General features: G+C 35.8%; 1 protein-coding gene across 4 annotated transcripts in view; it reads left to right on the plus strand.

Moving 5' to 3' along the window:
* The window catches only part of STAT4 (signal transducer and activator of transcription 4), a 124,597-nt gene that overhangs the window by 62,502 nt on the left and 41,399 nt on the right, over positions 1-20,696 (plus strand). For all 4 annotated transcript variants that reach the window (XM_033230814.1, XM_033230812.1, XM_033230813.1 and 1 more), the window contains 2 exons: positions 15,254-15,352; positions 18,795-18,887. In XM_033230814.1, the coding sequence (XP_033086705.1) occupies positions 15,254-15,352; positions 18,795-18,887 (192 nt within the window). The remainder of the gene's footprint in view (positions 1-15,253; positions 15,353-18,794; positions 18,888-20,696) is intronic.

Below are 20,696 nucleotides of genomic sequence, written 5' to 3' on the forward strand. Positions count from 1 at the left end.
TGAGGCAGGAGAATGGTGTGAACCCAGGAGGCAGAGCTTGCAGTGAGCAGAGATCGTGCCACTGCACTCCAGCCTGGGGGACAGAAGTGAGACTTCATCTCAAACAAACAAACAGAGTAGTAGTTTAAAAATAAATAAGGTAAGACAAGCTATATATACCTGCAACTAATTTTTATCTAGTTTAAGATAGATGTATTATTATTATTATTATAAATAATAATAGGGCATTGTTAATTTAGATCCATCAACAGTCTATGCCGTACCTTTCTTTTATCAAGAAAATCTTTGTGGTGATGAGAGAATTTAAAGCTAACTTTGAGTGAGGAGGCAAACAACGTCATTTGAATTCATTCGTTTCTGTTGAGAGGAATAGAATAAAGAGGGCATATGAGAAGTGAAACTTTTTAGTAAGGCAATTTCAGAAAATAAAAAGGATTTGTTTTTTAGAGCAATCTTAGGTTTACAGAAAAATTGACCAAAAAGTACAGAGAATACTTTCCCATATACTCCCTTAGTCTCCTTCTCACAACCCTCACCATACAGTTTCTCCTATATCTTACATTAGTGTGATGTACTTGTTACAATTTTATATTATTACAATATTATATTATTATTAACTAAAGTCCCATCATTTACATTAGGGCTTACTCTATGTTCTATGTGTTTTATCAAATGTGTAATATCATGTATCCAGCATCATAGTATTATACAGAATAGTTTCATAGACCTAGAAATCCCCTGTGCTCCACCTATTCATCCTCCACTCCCTCTTTCTTCTAACTCCTGGCAGCCACTGACTTTTTTACTGTCTCCATAGTTTGACTTTTCCATAATATCATCTAGTTGGAACCATACAATATGTAGCCTTTTCACATTGGCTGCTTTTACTTGGTAATATGCATCTAAATTTCATCCGTATCTTTTCCTGACTTGATAGCTCATTTCCTGTTGGTGCTGAATAATATTCTATCATCTAGACGCACCGCAGTGTATCTCTTCACCTATTTGAGGATATCTTGGTTGCTTCAAATTTCAGCAATTGTAAATGAAGCTGCTATAAACACCCGTGTGCAGGTTTTCGTGTGGAAATGAGTTTTCAACTCCTTTAGATAAATACCAAGGGGTGTAACTGCTGGATCATATTACAAGAGTATGTTTAGTTTTATAACAAACTGCCAAACTGTTTTTGAAAATGGCTGTATTATTTTTCATTCCCACGAGCAACAAATGAAAGTTCCTGTTGCTCCATATCCTCATCAACATTTGGTGTGGTCAGTGTTCTGGAGTTTGATTGTTCTGATAGATGCATTGCAGTATCTCCTTGCCATTTTTGTATGTATTTTCCTGACCACATACAACGTGGAGCATCTTCTCATATGCCTATTTTTCATCTATATATCTTCTTTGATGAGATGTCTATTATGGTATTTGGCCCATTTTTAAATTGGGTTTGTTTTCTTGATTTCTAAAAATATTTTGGATAATAATTCATTATCGGATATGTGTTTTTGCAAATATTCTCTCCTAGCCTCTGACTTTCATTTTCGTTTCTTAACAGTGTCTTTCACATAGCAGAAATTTTTCAGCTAATCAGTCTGTTGTTTCATGAATTTTACCTTCAGTGTTGTGTCTGAAAAGTCATCACTAAATCCAAGGTCATCTAGATTCTTTTCTATGTTATCTTCTAAGACTTTTATAGTTTTGCACTTTACATTTAAGTCTGTGGTTCACTTTGAGTTAATTTCACTTATTTTTGGGAGAGGTGAAAGGTCAGTGTCTAGATTCACTTTTTGCATATCCAGCTGAATATCCAGCTATTCCAGCACCACTTGTTGAAAAGACTACCTTTGCTCTGTTGTGTTGCATTTGTCCCTTTGTCAAAAGTCAGTTAAGTACATTTATGTGGATCCATTTCAGAACTGTCTATTCTGTTCTATTGATCTATCTGTCCATTCATTTACCCGTACCACACTGTCTTGATTACTATAGGTTTATACTAAGTCCTAAAGTTGAGTAGAGTCACTTCAACTTTCGTTTTCTCTTTCAATATCATTGCTATCTGGCTCTTTAGCCTCTCCACATAAACTTTAAAATTAGTTTGTCATTATCCACAAAATAACTTGCTAGGATTTTGATTGGAATCTGTAGATAATTTCATTGAATCTATAGATAAGTGGGGAATAACTGACATCTTGACAATACAGTCTTTATTCTGCTTATTTCTGTCTAAAGTGAATATGAAATATCTTTTCATTTATTTAGTTCTTCTTTGATTTCTTTCATTAGTCTTATAATTGTCCTTACATATCTTATACAGATATTGTTAGATTTATACCTAAGTATTTCATTTTTTGTGCTAATATAAGTAGCATTGTGCTTTCAATTTCAAATTCTAATGATTTGTTCCCATTCAATAGGAAAACAATTGACTTTTGTGTATTAATGATACAGTCTATAACCTTACTCTAGTGGCTTATTAGTTCCAGGAGGCTTTTTTGTTGTTGTTTTCTTTGGGATTTTTTCTATATAGACAATCACTGTGTCTGTGGACACACGTGGACAATTAACCTGTGGACAAAGAACATTTTATTACATCCTTCCCTATTTGTATACCATTTATTTACTTTTCTTAGCTTATTGTATTAAGCTACCACTTGCAATAAGATGTTGAATAGGAGTGGTGAGTTCACTTACCTTGCCTTGTTCTTGGTCTTAGCAGAAAAGCACGTAGTTTCTCACCATTAAGTATATTACCTGTAGATTTTTTTCATCCAGTTGAGAAATTTTCACCATTCCTAGTATACTCAGAGTTTCATCATGCAAGTCAATCGCTTTTTGAAACCTATTAGACTAGCCATTCTATTTTAATCAGTTTTAAGACAACTAGTTCAGCTCTTCAATTTAGTGGGTTTGTTTTTTTCACTGTAGACATAGCCTTTTGATTCTGGTGAGAAAAGATTAGGTAGAAGCCATTAAGAAAAATTACATACGCAGAATAAAGAGAAGGAAATAAGAAGCTGAATGGAGACTGTGCTGTGTTATAGAAACTGGCCAGTGATGTTGTTGTTATTTTTTAAATAGACAAAAAGGCATACAAATTTATTTAGCATGTATACAAGGGACTCTAAGATTGAAGACCCAATTCCCAAGGAGTTATAGAAATGTATATACACCATCCTGAGGCCACAGGAAAGAATACAGACTCAGAGCATGGCCACAATTAGGTAAATTAGGTTTAGTGGCAAGACTGGCTGAGAAAGGAAGAAACTTGGCTAGCAAAGGTGGCCTTGTTGTGTAAATGAAGCCTCCCTCAGAGTAGATGGTAAATGTTTCATTTCAGATTTTTAAAGGCCTCAGACTCTTACTCTGTCCTGGATGAGGTGATGGGATGGAAAGGGGAGGGAGCATGGTTGCATTAATGGAGATTCTCTACAGATGAAAATTTTTCCCACAAAAGACAGTTTTTCAATGCCACTTCTGTTTGCTGACTAAGCTGCAACCATTTTAAAATACATCAAATAAATATATTTGGGAGTAAAATATTTTAATTTCCTTCAGTCCCCACTTTGAAACTTAAAACAGGTTTCACGCATTAAAAGGCAAGCTGCTGGCTTTGGAGAGATTTAGGTTTAAGAGGTTGTTAAATGGAGATAGACAATGGAGTGAAAGACAAATTGGGATAAATAGAAAAGAGCAAATTTAAATATATTGTCCCATATCTTCTTTAATCAGTATATTAGTCCTGAGAATAGATCAATTCAGTTAAACATTTGTGTCACAGTCCAGAAGGTGGCATTGCAGATAGGTGGCATTGCAGATGGGTTGGGCTTCTACATATGATGTAGACAATCGGATCCCTAATAAGAGGCATTTCTATAGAAACATAAGAAAAACAAAGGTTAATGTCAGGAGCAATCAGTCTATATACTAGTTTTCTAGAGTCTCTGAGGCATTTTCAGATTGTCACTGCAATCCAGATTTTTCTGGATTGTAGTCCAAACCAGGTGTTCAAGTGAACTTTCTGAGAAGTCCAAGCATGAGCAGGCAGATACAAAGGTTGTTAAAATAACAGTTGCTGTTATTTTCTCCTGAGGTTTAAATGGCCTAGCTTCAGTTTGAAAAGCTTTTAAGAAAAGCAGTTTTAATTTCTAGCAATTTCAAGTCAGAAACATGGGAGAAAAAAATTGAAAATATTAATTTGGAGACATATAGCCAGGAGAAAAATTCAGAATTAAATCTAAATTGTAGCAAATAATAAAAACTGAAAAAGAATAGACAAGGCTAGAATCTGACAACAAGTATGCTATAGTTTCTTTTGAAACATAATTTTTCTCTTTCCAATCCCCCAATTTTACTAAAGACAACATCATAGCAGGAGTAATTTATTTGCACAGTAAGTTTTAGTTTAATTATACTTGATCTGATTGTTTGCATAAAATGCATTGAGAGGCCAGGCGCGGTGGCTCAAGCCTGTAATCCCAGCACTTTGGGAGGCCGAGACGGGTGGATCACGAGGTCAGGAGATCGAGACCATCCTGGCTAACACGGTGAAACCCCATCTCTACTAAAAAATACAAAAAACTAGCCGGGCGAGGTGGCGGGCGCCTGTAGTCCTAGCTACTCGGGAGGCTGAGGCAGGAGAATGGTGTAAACCTGGGAGGCGGAGCTTGCAGTGAGCTGAGATCCGGCCACTGCACTCCAGCCTGGGCGACAGAACAAGACTCCGTCTCAAAAAAAAAAAAAAAAAAAAAATGCATTGAGAATAATTATTTGCTATACAGGCTGTTTTTAAAATTGGCTTTGCTAGAACTTTTATTTAAAAATAAGGACTCTCAAATTATACCTTTTAAAAGCCTCAAGCCCAGCCAAGGATTTATCTATGCCTGCAGAAAGTCATATGAATTGGGTGAATTCCTCTCTTCTTGAGGTCCTATGGGGCTCGTGGGCCTGTCAGAAAGTGACAGTCTTTACTTACCACGGGTCAAGAACCCTGTGAAGGACAAGATACAAGACCAGTTTTTCCAAAGGGCTTTTGTGGGCTCTGTACATCAATCCCAATTCCTCAAAGCCATCTGTTCATATCTGAAAATATCTTTGCAATCAAAGACTTGGTAAAATAACCAGTGTCTTCAGTGTGTGCTTTTACAGAAGAAAAGAGATTATTATTGAACTTATGAAAATAAGTATTGCCATAAATTAAGAATACTCACAAATAGTTTCCAAATTCTGGGAAAAGAAATATGTTTCAAATTTTGCTTACAAGAATATACTTTACTCACTTGTTAAAAGCTGTAAATAGTTCAAATGGAAAAAAGGTTTTCTTGAATTTGAAAAACAAAAAAAGAATCAGTAATGTTTTAAACAAAAAAGGTAATACAATTATGTAAATCTCCTATTAGTTCAGTCTATGCAATTAATTTCTCTTCTGCTTGATATTGGGTCAGCAATTCTCATGAACACATCAGTTCTCCTGGAGAGTCCTGGAAGTTTTCTCTCTATTCCAATGGCACAGTCTACAAAGTTATCAGAAACCTGCATTCAACAGCACCTGTCAGAATCCTGAGCTGACTTTGAACCAATTTTGAAAGGATCAATGTAAAACAATTGTTTGTGGATGACAAAAGTCTTAGAACATCCACAGTTAAAGACACAATTGCCAAGGAAATTTGGTTATTTCTGTGGCTTTAACAATTTAACATAATAATTATAATTACAACTGATAACATAGGCATATCATAATCATAAGAATCTCATACAATTTGGAACACATACTAAAAACATACTAATGTAAATATAACCCAAAGAAAGTTAAACACTATTTTATATTTGGGAGTGTTTCTTACATGACTTGAACATATCAAGTAAGCTCAATATGTCTGTCTTGGACTTCTGAAAAGTTAGTTTTAGGACAAAAGACTGAATTTAGAATTTGATTTTGAATTGTCAAATATGAAAGGTTTTAAAACTTCATATCACAAATAGGATCACAGGTCACTATAAAATAAGTCATTTCTTTAGCCAAAATGATAATTCAAATATTTCAAAAGAGCAGAAAGCTTTACTCTTTGGCATAAAGGAGACTCACTTTCCCAAACAATAAAATCTAATAAAGATAGCATGAGGCCAGCAAAATCTTTCTCTCTCCCATTTTTTTTGAAGTTTACTCAAAAGATAAAAATATTTTACTATTTTCTAATATTACACAAAAATCTTGTTTGAAAACAGTAGAGAAAAACTACTTTTTTACCTTTGTATCGTATATTATTAATGCTAAATCTATTTTTAATATAACCTTATGAATAAATCAGTTAATCAGTTGAACCATAAGGTAAGATTTTCATAAAGAGTAGATCAATGCTCCAAGAAAACCCTGTGATTCTAACACAAAGGCCTAGATTCTGGCCCTACATCAATATGCTTTTTATTTTAATGTTTAATTTATTTAAAAACTTAAAAAGTCCATTTAAATTTTAACTAACTTGCTCACATATAGAATTTTTTTATAAGATTAATTTTTCTCAAACCTTTCACAACTTGTTTAAACCTTCAGTTTTCTCCTTTTTTCTTGTCTTTTTTAAAATTTTTAAATTTTTTTTTTTTTTTTTTTTTTGGAGGTGGAGTCTTGCTCTGTCGCCCAGGCTGGAGTGCTATGGTGCCATCTGGGCTCACTGCAAGCTCCACTGCGTCCTGGGGTCACGCCATTCTCCTGCCTCATCCTCCCAAGTAGCTGGGACTACAGGTGCCTGCCACCACGACTGGCTAATTTTTTTCTATTTTTTTCAGTAGAGATGGGGTTTCACCATGTTAGCCAGGATGGTTGCGATCTGCTGACTTCGTGATCCACCCACCTTGGCTTCCCAAAGTGCTGGGATTACAGGCATAAGCCACTGTGCCCGGCCCAGTTTTCTCCTTTTTTTACTTAAAGCAATCCTTAAACACTTTTTAACTAGACAAAATTAATTTTCCTTTAATAAAAACCACCTTCCCATGCCTTCTTGTAACTTTATGAAAAATACATTTTATCTTTTTATGTACTTTGTATTTAGTAGTTTTAATTATATGTATTAATTGTAATGTTAATTCTTAATAACTAATTTTTAGTGAAAAAATTAGAAGGTAAGCAATTTTAATTATGTACTAGGTACAGAGCCCAGAGCAAAGAACCATGCCTAGAACTAGGCTTCATTGTTTCCTAATGACTCAAATCTAAGAATATAAGTTTATAGACAGGTTAAGCAAGTGTCGAAACAAAGTTCTTTTTTTTTTTTTTTTTTTTTTTTTAGATGGAATCTTGCTCCGTCACCCAGGCTGGAGTGCAATGGCGTGATCTTGGCTCACTGCAACCTCTGCCTCCTGAGTTCAAGTGATTCTCTTGCCTTAGCCTCCTAAGTAGCTGGGATTACAGTCACGCACCACCATGCCCAGCTAATTTTTATATTTTTAGTAGATACAGGGTTTCACCTTGTTGGTCAGGCTGGTCTCGAACTCCTGACCTCGTGATCTGCCTGCCTCGGACTCCCAAAGTGCTGGGATTACAGGCGTGAGCCGCCACACCCAGCCACAAAGTTCTATATCTTAAAACACCTATCAGAGACTAATTTAGACCAAATGTCTAAAGTCTGAAAACATTGCTATTTTATTTTAGCAATAATTTTAAAACTGTTTTTTTCCATCAAAGGTTACTAAAATCATGTGAACTTGAAAGACACTTGGGCTTATTTACTTAATTTATGAGTAAGTCAGTTTGATATCCACACAGGCCTGTGAGTTTGACATTGGTGAGGAAAAAGGATAAAAATGATTCAACAGCAGTATTTGTGAGGCAAAGGGAGAGAGGGCTAGTTGGCAACCAGAAGTACACAGTAGGTTGCACATTTCCAATTCAAAAATGTAAATGAAAACATTTTACTCTGTAAATGGAGACAAATGCTTCATATCCCAGAGACACCCCAAAGAATAAATATCTACATTTGAGAGAAGTATGGTTGTAGGTAGTTTTAATAAAATAAGAAGTCAAAAAGTTCTTCAATTGGGGTTAGGAGAAGAGCTGGTACAGCAGAGGTGGGACTGTCCTGTTCACATCTTCTTGGCCTTATCATTTTAGTTTAGTCAAGTAGAAATCCAACTGCCAGTATCCCATCTTTTGTCATCGCTAATGAGAGATGACAAGAGCTGATGTGAAAATACTCCAGTTCCCAAAGTCCTTGAGTAGATAACTCTGTCACATATTCCATACTAACTTCAAGGATTCTCAGCCCATCTTAGCAAATGGCTAATAGCACACCCTTACTGGCTCCCTTCTCTTCCTCATCTCACTTGATTACTCCCATAACTGTTTTGTGGGACCAACTCCCACTTAAGTGACTTGCACTGGAATCCTTGTCTTAAGGTCAGTTTCTGAAGAAACCCAAGTTAGGACAGTTGTTGGTTGTGTCTTTCCTCAGAATTCTATATTCCCTTTGGTCACTATTGTCTCCTGTCTCAGGCGCTCTAGAAAATTCTCCCTTTATTTGACCTGGGACCTATCATTCTCACCCTGCCGTTGCCAGATCACTGCAATCAGAGCACATCATCTGATAAATCCTTCACAATACAGAGGAAATTTGTTAAATGTGGTATTAACTCTCCAAATGTGTTTACATTTTTAAGAGGACCATTGGGAAAAGAACTCAGGGTGAATTCCTAATTGTGAAGTTTCAGGCTCCGTGTCGCCTGTATAAAGAAGATTATTTTGAACAGGCCTTCTCATATCCATCACTTCTGACTCTGGAACTTCTTGGACCATTTGGAAGAAAAAGAGCAGATAAACTAGTTACTCTTTAATGACAAGTCGAATTTGGAAATTAGGTAGAAAGGCAGTGGAAGGGGAATTTGAAGGAAAGCCAAGAAATTTAGCATAAAGTAGCAAAAAGAATAAATAGCATGTTCATGGATTCTGTGACACTTTTCTCCAGATTTTAACATCTCCACATTTTAACATCTTTAAAATCTCTGAAATAGAATGCATAGTATAATCAATAACACCTCTTAATTGCTGTTGCCATGTGGCAATCACAGCATCATTGTCATTGCCTGTGATGTGAAACTGGGTCAAAGCTATCATGTTGTTGTCACTTCAATTGAATTATGTGCACTGTTGGTGCAACATATGTTAATCTTAATTGCTGTTTAAAATGTCATCAAAATATAACACTATAATTTAGAATTGAAACAAATTATTATTATGTATGCAGAAAGGGATGGGAACAAATCAGCAGGGTACAAATTTGGTATTTGTGAAGCAACCATTTGTCATTAGATGGATGACCCTAAATTTCCAGTTTTCTTGGAAAGCAACAATAAAATGCTTTATAGGATGTAAGAAAGGAAGATGCTCACAAGTAGATAAAGTTATATTATATTTTGTTACTGAAATTCATGCAAAAATAGATTGCCTGTCATACACAAAGCAACAGTGGCAAGAGAAATTGCCAAATTCCTCATAATAGATGAAAGAAATATCAGCACAATAAGACCCTGGAACGAATGATTCATGCATTGCATAGTATTATCATTAAGATGTACAACATCAATTTATCAGAAACATCCTGCTGACTGAACAGAGTACACTTAACTTCCAGCATGATGCAAGGGAGGAAAAATGATAATATGTGTTTAATTAAAGAGGTAATGCTAGGGATGAGGGAGTGGTTTTCCTTGGCAAGACTTAAAATCATACTGCCTATACGAATGGAACTTTAAGGAGTCCAAGATTATGAATTTGGGGTATCAAAAGCAGCATATTGCTCTGATCTTATGTCTTAACTGCTGATTGCTGAAGTCGCCACCATATTTAATTTGTGTAACTGTAAAACAATGTCTAAGAATAAGAACTTTATGTGGGCAAAGGATATGAACAGACACTTCTCAAAAGAAAATATTTATGCAACCAACAAACATATGAAAAAATGCTCATCATCACTGGTCATTAGAGAGATGCAAATCAAAACTACAATGAGATACCATCTCATGTCAGTTAGAATGGCGATCATTAAAAAGTCAGGAAACAACAGATGCTGGAGAGGATGTGGAGAGATAGGAACGCTTTTACACTGTTGGTGGGAGTGTAAACTAGTTCAACCATTGTGGAAGACAGTATGGCGATTCCTCAAGGATGTGGAACCAGAAATACCACTTGACCCAGCAATCCCATTACTGGGTTTATACCCAAAGGATTATAAATTATTTTACTCTACAGACACATGCACACATGTTTATTGCAGCACTGTTCACAGTAGCAAAGGCTTGGAACCAACCCAAATGCCTATCAATGATAGACTCAATAAAGAAAATGTGGCACATATACACCATGGAATACTATTCAGCCATAAAAAAAGGATGAGTTCCTGTCCTTTGCGGGGACATGGATGAATCTGGAAACCATCATTCTCAGCAAACGAACACAAGAACAGAAAACCAAACACCGCATGTTCTCACTCATAAGTGGGAGTTGCACGATGAGAACACATGGACACAGGTAAGGGAACATCACACACCAGGGCCTGTCAGGGGGTGGGGGCCTAGGGAAGGGATAGCATTAGGAGAAATACCTAATGTAGATGACAGGTTGATGGGTACAGCAAACCATTATAGCACATGTATACCTGTGCAACAAACCTGCACATGTATCCCAGAACTTAAAGTATAATAAAAAAAAATTTTTTTAAGAACTTTTTCAAAGGTATTATTAAGAGTGAACCACAATAGTGGATGGATAATGACTATGGTGACAGAAGACTGATTAGAAGTCTTCTGGAATAGACATCTGAGAATCTACCATATATTCTGGTTCTCAATGATTCCATGGACATTTGCCTGAAAAGTTAAATAAGAATCTCATCTATTAGTGATGTGGTTGTTAATCATGATAGTATGACTAGACTATTACAACTCTTTAATGTTTTAGTCAACAAACCATTTAACCATATGTAAAAAAAATATGATTCCTGGTTCTTGTCTGAAACCTTCTACCGAGAAATTTTGGAGAGATCAAGAAAGTGCCAGCATCAAAACTTATAAAATGAAGACAATAATTATGCACACTCTACAGAAATATGCATTGCTGGCATTCTTGATGGCCCAGAAGACATTATTTTGTGGAAAAATATGGGTGCCAAAAACTCTAAATTTAAAAGAGATTCAGAAAAATTGAACTCTGAAGTGAAGCAGTTTTAGGAAGACATTAGCCAATTTATTACACATATATTTCCCCTTTAATATATGTACACAATACTGACACATTAGTAAATATATATATGTTGAAATAAATCAAGAATTTTACCAATAAAGATAAAATAAAAATTCTAAGTGATAAAAAGCATTGTGTTATACTTTGTTTTTTTGTTTCAAGGCAAAAAGCGTTACTAGAGATAAAGGTCAGTGCAAGGTAATAAAAGATTTCATTGACCACTCATATATAAAAGTCTAAATGTGTCTGACAGTACCACAAGAAGAAAAATTCACAGAGTAGATTTTAACATACGTTTTTCAATAACTGCAAAAATCTATCAGGCAAAGAAAATCAGCAAGGATGCAGAAATTTGAACAAAACAATTAACAAACATGGTTTAATAAACCTGTATGAAACATTTGTACCCAACAACTGCAAAATGCATATTCTTTACAAGCTCACATGAAACATTTACAAAATGTTAATATACTGGGTCATAAAACAAGTCTCAACAAATTTAAAGTGATTGAAGTCATTTGGAGCATGTATTCTGATTAAAATTAAATTATTCTAAAAATCTGTAAAAAAAACATAAATAGAAAATCCCTATGTTTAGAAATTAACCAATACATTTCTAAATAAGTCACTTTAGGACAAAGATGAAATCTTGATGGAAGTTAGATGATTGAAAAGAAGGAAAATTCTATCAATATCCACACAATATATGATTTGTGTATACAGAAAATTCAAAAGAATCTACAGATGTAATTTTAGAGTTAATAAGAGATGTTACAAAAGTATTAGAATCAGAGTTTAGCAAGATTGCTGGATTCAAAATCAATATACAAAAGTTAATTATACTTCAATATAACAGCAAAACCAATGAGGAAAAAGGTATTTATTCTACTATCAAAAAATACCAACTAAATAGAAATAAACCTAGTGAAACATGTATAAGATTGTAATGTTTAATACAGAAACATTAAAGAATACATAAATAGATAAGAACACAAGTATAAAGATGCCAAATCTCCCTAAATCTTACCTAAAGATTTAGTGTCATTCAAATTCGCAACTAGGGTGTGCATGTGTGTGTGTGTGTGACTTGACAAGCTCATTCTAAAATGTATACAGAAATACAAAGAAGACCTATTCTACTTGACATCAAGACTTACTATAAAGTTGTAGTAAAAAACATAAAAAGATTATCTATTGATGAAGCAGAGATAGAACCATAAGATGGAATGGAGTCCAGAAACAAGCCCACCCACAAATGAACACTTGATTTATGACAGAGCTGGCCCAGCAGAGCAGTGGTAAAAGAATAAGATGTTCAGTAAATGTTATTGGAATTTGGTAGACATATGAAAAAAATGAAAGAAAACTCTCATTATTAACAAGCTCCCAGTTAATTACAGTCAATGGTGCAAAACCACAAAGAAAAATCTCCATGCCTGCAGCTTACAGAAATATTTATTAAATCATAAGAAGCATAAAGTTTAATAAATGAATTATTAAAATTTAAAACCTCTTCATTGACACTAGAAGATAGGAAAAAGATAAGCCATAGAGTAGAAGGTATTTGCAATAAATTTGCATGAGAAACTGATACACTACCAAAAATGAGCAGTTTCTCTTTCTCTGGCATGCTTCTTCCTTCCTCCCACTAACACACACTTAAGGGTTTGTTTTGTTGTTATTTTGAGGTTCACGTACTTAGTAACTGCTGAAAGGTGAATATGAGTATGTCTTTGATACTTACGAAAATAGAAGTGCTCATTTGTTACTGAATCTATAATAATCAATTTTCCATAAGATGTTTTTGTTCATACATTTAAGTGAGGGACTTAGGAAAAATGCAAAAGGAAAGTGAAAAGATATCCTGGATGAAAACTACGGTGATTCCTGGCTCTTAACAAAGAAGAAAAAGTGAGTAATTTAACCTCATGAAGTATAGGGGAAACTGAATCTGAAAAGGAAGGTAGAAGAAGTTCAAGTAAGAAAGGAAAATGAAAAAAATGTACAACACAACTGAGAAATGTTGAAAGGTAGTATCTGAATGATTGGCATAGAAATATTCCTGCAACAGTGAGAAAAACAGGCAAATAATGGTAATTCTTGGGTTCTTAGAGGAACTCCAAGAACTCAGAAGGATCCTAATCTTGGATGGCAAGAGTTTTCAAGTTTACATGAATAACAGAGCCACCAAATTAGCCCTAGGAGAAGCCCTTTATTTTTAACAATGGAATAATATTAAAATAAATTGAGAAAAATGAGAAAACATAGCTTTTCTTGGAGAGTTGAATATAGGTTACATGAAAAAATAATACATGGGAAAATTAACATCAGGAGCAAATTCTAACTAGAGAGAATCTGAAATTGTCGACATGCAGAAATGAAAAAATGGTATCCCCACTTCATAAATAGGATCATTTTTATTTCTTTACCTTCTGAGTTTCAGTCAATTTATTTTTGTTTTTTTCATTTGGAGACTTCTGATTTAAAGAGAAAAAAGAGTTTGGAAGACTGTAAAATATGTAAGAGCAGGAATTCAGATAGTTGGTGTTTACTCTGGTTTTACAAATAGAAGTGGTAATTAACATATATCATTTAATAAAACAAATAGAAGTGGTAATTAACATACATCATTTAATAAAATTGTGGCAACAGTCAAAGTCAAAAAAAAGTTTACAACCAATAGCCTTATTTTTTCCCTAGAAAAATCTTCTAGTTTATATCTGTATAATCTATTTTTGATAATTTTCCACGTTGTGGATTTTTGTTTTATTTTTTCTGCTGCTAACCTTTTGGTCATTTCATAAATATTAGCACCAGCTTCAGGGAGGAGGGCTGAGGGAAACTAAATAAATGCATTTTTACTGTGCTTCCTGTTAATCCTACCCTGGAAAAAGTCCAGTAACAAAAAAATTTAATATTATTGACTAAAATGATGGTGTTGTTCAGATTACTTCTATACATTAAGGTTAGAAAACTCAGACGCCTACATAGGCCTTGCAGGTAAGGTAAATGAGTGCTTGGGACACTCATTGGTGGGCACTATGGCAACCCTGGGTAGTACATACTTTCTCCAAAGGGATTCCAGTATTTTAATTTGCACAAAGTAACTGATGACTGAATTAGGCTCACAGGCTGCCAGTTTACAGTATCTGCATCATTAACCTTGGTAATAAAAGATGCATATGCTTAGATGTCATAAAAATATAGTTGCTGAAACAATGTATGATATAGTTTCACTCTAGTGTACTAATGCAGTTACGAGCTAGTTGACACAAACAGTACCAAATAGGGACAGAAACAAATGCTTTAAGCAAACCATGACACATAATTAACAAGTGAAAATTTGAGACCATCTGGTTCATGATAATTTATAGGAAAGTAACTTTTATGTAAAACCTGCCTGAACTTTGGGAGGCTGAGGCAGATGGATCACCTGAGTTCGGGAGTTCGAGACCAGCCTGACCAACACGGAGAAACCCCGTCTCTACTAAAAATACAAAATTAACTGGGCATAGTGGTGCATCCCTGTAGTCCCAGCTACTCGGAAGCCTGAGGCAGGAGAATAGCTTGAACCCGGGAGGTGGAGGCTACAGTGAACCGAGATTGCGCCGTTGCACTCTAGCCTGGGCAACAAGAGTGAAACTCCATCTCAAAAAAAAAAAAAAAAAAAACCTGCCCAAAATTTAATAAAATTGCCCACATCATTTAATAAAATTGTGGCAACAGTCAAAGTAAACTGACCCTCCTAAGTGTGTGTTCAGATCTTTCCTCAACAGGTGCTCAAGAACCATTTTTCATTGTTGCAAGTTATTTTTGAGGACAAAGAGATAAATATGCTCTCTTTAGGGGTCTATGTTTACAATATGAGTTTCTGTAACTTTCTAATGGAACAGATTATTGGAACAAATCCCAAATAATTTCACATATTTATTGGGAGATTGTTGTTGTTTTTCAAGAGGTGATATTTTCTTATGATGTATACATTTAAGCTTTATGTTAGTTATTTTTGCTCATTTTTTTTTTCAGGGAAAATTTCATGGAAATCCAATGCATGTAGCTGTGGTTATTTCAAACTGTTTAAGGGAAGAGAGGAGAATATTGGCTGCAGCCAACATGCCTGTCCAGGTAATATTTTCTGACCTTGTGATCTTGTTATTACCTTGAACTCAATTTTTCTGAAACAGAAATTCTTATCTTTGGCAGGGTACAGTGGCTCACACCTGTAATCCCAACACTTTGGGAGGCCAAGTTGGGAGGATCATTTGAAGCCTAGAGTTTGAGAGCAGCCTGGCCAATGTAGCAAGACCCTGTCTCCAAAAAAAAAAAAAAAAATTAAAAATTAGCTGGATATGGTGGCACATGCCTATAGTCCTAGCTCTGTGGGGACTGAGATAGGAGGATCACTTGAGCTCAGCAGTTCAAGGTTGCAGTGAGCTATGTTCACACCATGGACTCCAACCTGGGTGACAGAGCAAGAAAGAAAGACAGAAAGAAAGAAAGAAAGAGAGAGAGAGGGGGAGGGAGGGAGGGAGGGAGGGAGGAAGGAAGGAAGGAAGGAAGGAAGGAAGGAAGGAAGGAAGGAAGGAAAGATTTTTAAAGAATCTTTTCCAGCTTCTTTTGCTTATGTTAGTGGTGCCACCATCCTTCTAGTCACTTGCAATCAAGGTCTTAGTATCATCTTTGCATAGTGTCTTTTCTCCACCCCCATTCTAAGATAGTTACCCTGTCTTTCCAGAGTGTATGACTGGAATCTTATCTATACATCCTTTCCTGTTTGTACTGGCCACACTGTGTTCCAGGGTCCTACAATATTAGCCTAGGAATATAGTAATCACCTCCAAGCTGAATTCCTGTCATTCCTACTCTGCCTCTTCCTGTATGTTCTGGTCTTGCTCTACACCTGTTAGTAGCTTCCATTTCCTACCTCACAGTGTAAACCAGTCTGTGAGCAGGAATTTTGTCTTACAGAAGTTCCACGAATACTTGTTTGTTAATTGTGTGAATGTACTTTACCCTAACATAGTTTAGATTATATTTTATTTCATTTTCCTGGGTGAATTCAGAGTCTCCACTAAAGACAAGTAGAAGAATCAATGCAGTCTATAATGAATATTTTTTTCAGTTAATCCTTACAAAAGGAAAGGGTATGTAATTAATTTCCCAAGTGACATCCTCCATAATTTAGTAAATCATACCATCATACCATTATATTTATTTTTGAAGGTCTAACAAAAATATCTTTTGTTTTTTTTTTTTTTTTGAGACAGAGTCTTGCTCTGTCACTCAGGTTAGAGTACAGTGGCACGATCTCGGCTCACTGCAGCCTCCGCCTCCCAGGTTCAAGCAATTCTCCTGCCTTAACCTCGTAGGTAACTGGGATTACAGGCACCCGCTACCACGCCTGGCTAATTTTTGTATTTTTAGTAGAGACAGATTTCACTACATTGCCAAGGTTGGTCTTGAACTCCTGACCTCAAATGATCCCGCCTTGGGCTCCCAAAGTGCTGGGATTACAGGTGTGAGCCACCGCCCCCAGCCAAAAGTATCTGTTATTTAACTCTTTAAAAATTCTCATGTTTAGTTATTGTCAGGTTATGGCTGTTTTGGGAGGACTTTGAAGTTTTGACAACTTTATTTTTTAGATGAAGAAGGATGGTATCTTTTAATTTAATTTTAAAACTATAGTAGCCGGGCGCGGTGGCTCAAGCCTGTAATCCCAGCACTTTGGGAGGCCGAGACGGGCGGATCACGAGGTCAGGAGATGGAGACCATCCTGGCTAACACAGTGAAACCCCGTCTCTACTAAAAATAAATACAAAAAACTAGCCGGGCGAGGTGGCAGGCGCCTGTAGTCCCAGCTACTCAGGAGGCTGAGGCAGGAGAATGGCGTGAACCCGGGAGACGGAGCTTGCAGTGAGCTGAGATCCGGCCATTGCGCTCCAGCCTGGGGGACAGAGCGAGACTCCGTCTCAAAAAAGAAAAAAAAAAAAAAAAAACTATAGTAAGTTTCTAAAGTACATATAGTTTGATTCAGTGTCTTTGGGGTAAAAATTAAGATACTTTTACAAATATATGTTATTCTCACATGTGTTCTCAGCTGTCCTTTTCTGAACCCTTCTTATCTCTAGTTATTCGTCTGTGCACGTGTGTGTGTGAGCGCATGTTCTCTTCAAATGCAAGATATCAGTCAAAATGTTTGTTTGAGTATATGCTTATCAAAGTCACTCTGAAAATAATTTGCCAGTACCACATACTACCACAAAAGAAGTACTGGTTATTCGATTTCAACTAGGTAGACAAATAATGGGGGCTGATGAGACAAAGAGAATTTTAGAAAGGCTTTACCAATTGCAAGAGTGTGGTATAATTGAAGAACTTCTGATCAAGAGTCAAGGACATGGGTTCTACTTGAGGTTACTGCACTGAATTTGCTGTGGATTTTAGTTATCAACCTTTCTAACCATGGCTCCCCACCCAACTTAAGATGAAGGGGCTGCTTACATCTCTAACTCTCACCTCTAATATTTATAGAACTTTTTATCTAAGGAACACACCTAGTATCAGATTATTAGAGTAGCTGAGAGGTTCTGCTTGGAGAAACTGTCATTTTGCTTAACCAGGCTAACATTTTTGTTTTCTTTCATAAACTCCCTTTGTTTTACAGTAAAAACAAATCTCATCCCAGCAGATCCAACATCCCCAATTCTAAATTTAGGCCCAATTTAATGCAGTTTCATTATATCATTTTAAAAATTACGTGTATTGGTTTTATACAATTTCAAAAGTTATATAGATGTTATAGAGAATTAGAGACAAAATTTTTAAAATCATCAAATTATCTGTAATTTCACTATTCAGAGAGAACACATTGCTAAGATTTTGGTGTATATATTCTTCCAGTCACATGTACTCGAGTTTACATATCTATACATCTGTCCATGTATTTGCAAATGCATTTATACATACATGCATATACATGTTCAAGCAATAGAGATCATATATTTATATTTATATTTATATATGGTGGGTTCATTTGTTTGTTTCTTTATTTGAGACAAAGTCTCGTGTTGTCACCCAGGCTGGAGTGCAGTGGCATGATCTTAGCTCACTGCCCCTCGAGTTCACCCCTCCGCCTCCCGGGTTCAAGTGATTCTCCTGTCTCAGCCTCCCAAGTAGCTGGGACTATAGGTGCACATCACCACACCCGGCTAATTTTTTTTTAATTTTATTTTAGTAGAGACAGGGTTTCACCATGTTGACCAGGCTGGTCTCAAACTCCTGAGCTTAGGCAATCCACCCGCCTCAGCCTCCCGAAGTGCTAGGATCATAGGCATGAGCCACCGCGCCCATCCTATATATGATGTTTTTATAATCTGCTCTAGTCTTCAAATTTTAACACTTTAAATTTTATGTCATTAAATACTTTTTTACAGCATGATTTTTTTAATGACGATAGAGCATCCATATCACATGGATCCAGATCTCAGTTCGAATTGTATGCTGTATGTATTGCATTTGTCATAAACCTTTTCAAAACCAGTGAAATTTCAGGACATTCTTTTTCCAGGGGCCTCTGGAGAAATCCTTACAAAGTTCTTCAGTTTCAGAAAGACAGAGGAATGTGGAGCACAAAGTGGCTGCCATTAAAAACAGTGTGCAGGTAAGTGATCTTATACAGATACCTAGAAAGGCTGGCTGCTGTCCCCATATAACTATGCACCATTCTCCCATGTGCCCAAAGTTAGTGTATATACAAATCATAGGGCAATTTGTTAATAAGATAAATATCTCTCACATACTATGTTTATATGAGAATATTTCTTTATGGGTGACATTTTAACTTCAACTTGAACTTCTTTGATATGGGGCTATTCAGGTTATCTGTTTCTTCTTGAATGAGCTTTGGTAATTTGTGTTTTTCAAGAAACTTGTCCATTTGATCTAAGTTGTTTTATTGGCATAAAGTTATTCATAATGTTTATTTTCATTTGAATATCTGTAGAATCTGTAGTAATGTCACATCTCTCATTTAATATTGATAAATTTTTTCTCTTTTTTCCATAATCAGTCTATCTAAAGATTTATCAGTTTTATTGATCTAGTGAAGATGTCTTGAATAAGACTTTCTGCCATGTTGTATATAAAATAGGATGTTAATTTCCTTTCCAAAACTTACATAGCATTCATTTCCTTGCCATTTATAAAAATAATAATTCCATCAAAATAAATAAACTATAAATATTTAAAGATCAACTGTCCCATATATTATCTGAATAGTAGGAAGAGGGTTTAAATTTATTTTCAGACTTCTGATTTAGTGATCCTCCATAACAAGTAAAACATGAATGCAAAAGTCTGGGCTTACACTGTTGTGAGAAGGAATCAGACAGACCTAGGACAAAATACCTTGGCACATTATATGTCAAAACCAAGGGCTCTACTCACTCTGCAAGTGTGTAAAGGCAGGAGATTATTATTTTACTGTAGTAAGAATACTTAAGCACATTAATAAAGTGCACAGATGGATTTTGCATCCAGCACAAATTCCTTTTAAAATCCTGAGGAGTAGGATGCAGCAGACGACCACATTTTTTGGAGCCCCGAGCAGATCTTTACCAGGCCTGTACATAGATTCCCAGCTGCTATGAGTATTGACAGCTAATGACTTCGCTACAGAATTGACTCTACAGGAAGACTTTGGCTGCCTTCAGACAATGACTGAGTGACACGGGGTTGTGGGGAGAGAGGCCAGCCCCCTTCCCTCAAGTTGGGGTTAACCTGTGGTGCAGGTTATGCTCCTGGGTTTCTCAAACCAAAGTTAGACCTAAGTGATGACCACATGCTCACTTAGCTCCATCCCCTTCCTTTTCTCTCTCTTGTACGTCCTTTCTGCCAAGAGGACTCCTTCAACAAATCCCTTGAACCTGATCCCTGTCCCAGGTGCTGATTCCAGGAAGCCTGGTCTGACTTTTAGGCAAAGCAATGCTTTCCAATCAATGTAATTCCCCCACTTATGCCATAACTTCGGTTTCTCTGTGGAATGTTTGGAATGTAGCTCTCAGATCATTCAGAGAGCTTTTGAAGGTTGTTGCTGGGTATTTTAACCTTTTGCAATTACTGATGACAATATACTCTAGAAGAACCTTAATTACTTACCATAGCATTGACTTTTCAGAGATCTGGCATTGGTTTCATACACTTTTCATTGGAAGATTTTGCAAGATACTGCCTTCTTTTGGCTTTTAATTAATTTTGAGATCAAAAGATGGAACTACAGTATATCTCTGCTTTAAAGCTATCATATTTTATTTTGGTACATTTTCTCGTGCATGTAGGTTCCATGAGTTTAGTAGCTCAGAGCCTTCCATGGGACTTTGTTCTGCAGAAACTTAGCATCAAAGTGAAATGCCACAAGTGGTATTGGGGTATAAGTGAAAGAAAAGAGTAAAGACTGAAGCTAAACTAGACT

The sequence above is a fragment of the Trachypithecus francoisi genome, unplaced genomic scaffold (genome assembly GCF_009764315.1).
Source record: "Trachypithecus francoisi isolate TF-2019V2 unplaced genomic scaffold, Tfra_2.0 Lachesis_group13, whole genome shotgun sequence".
Taxonomy (NCBI): domain Eukaryota; kingdom Metazoa; phylum Chordata; class Mammalia; order Primates; family Cercopithecidae; genus Trachypithecus; species Trachypithecus francoisi.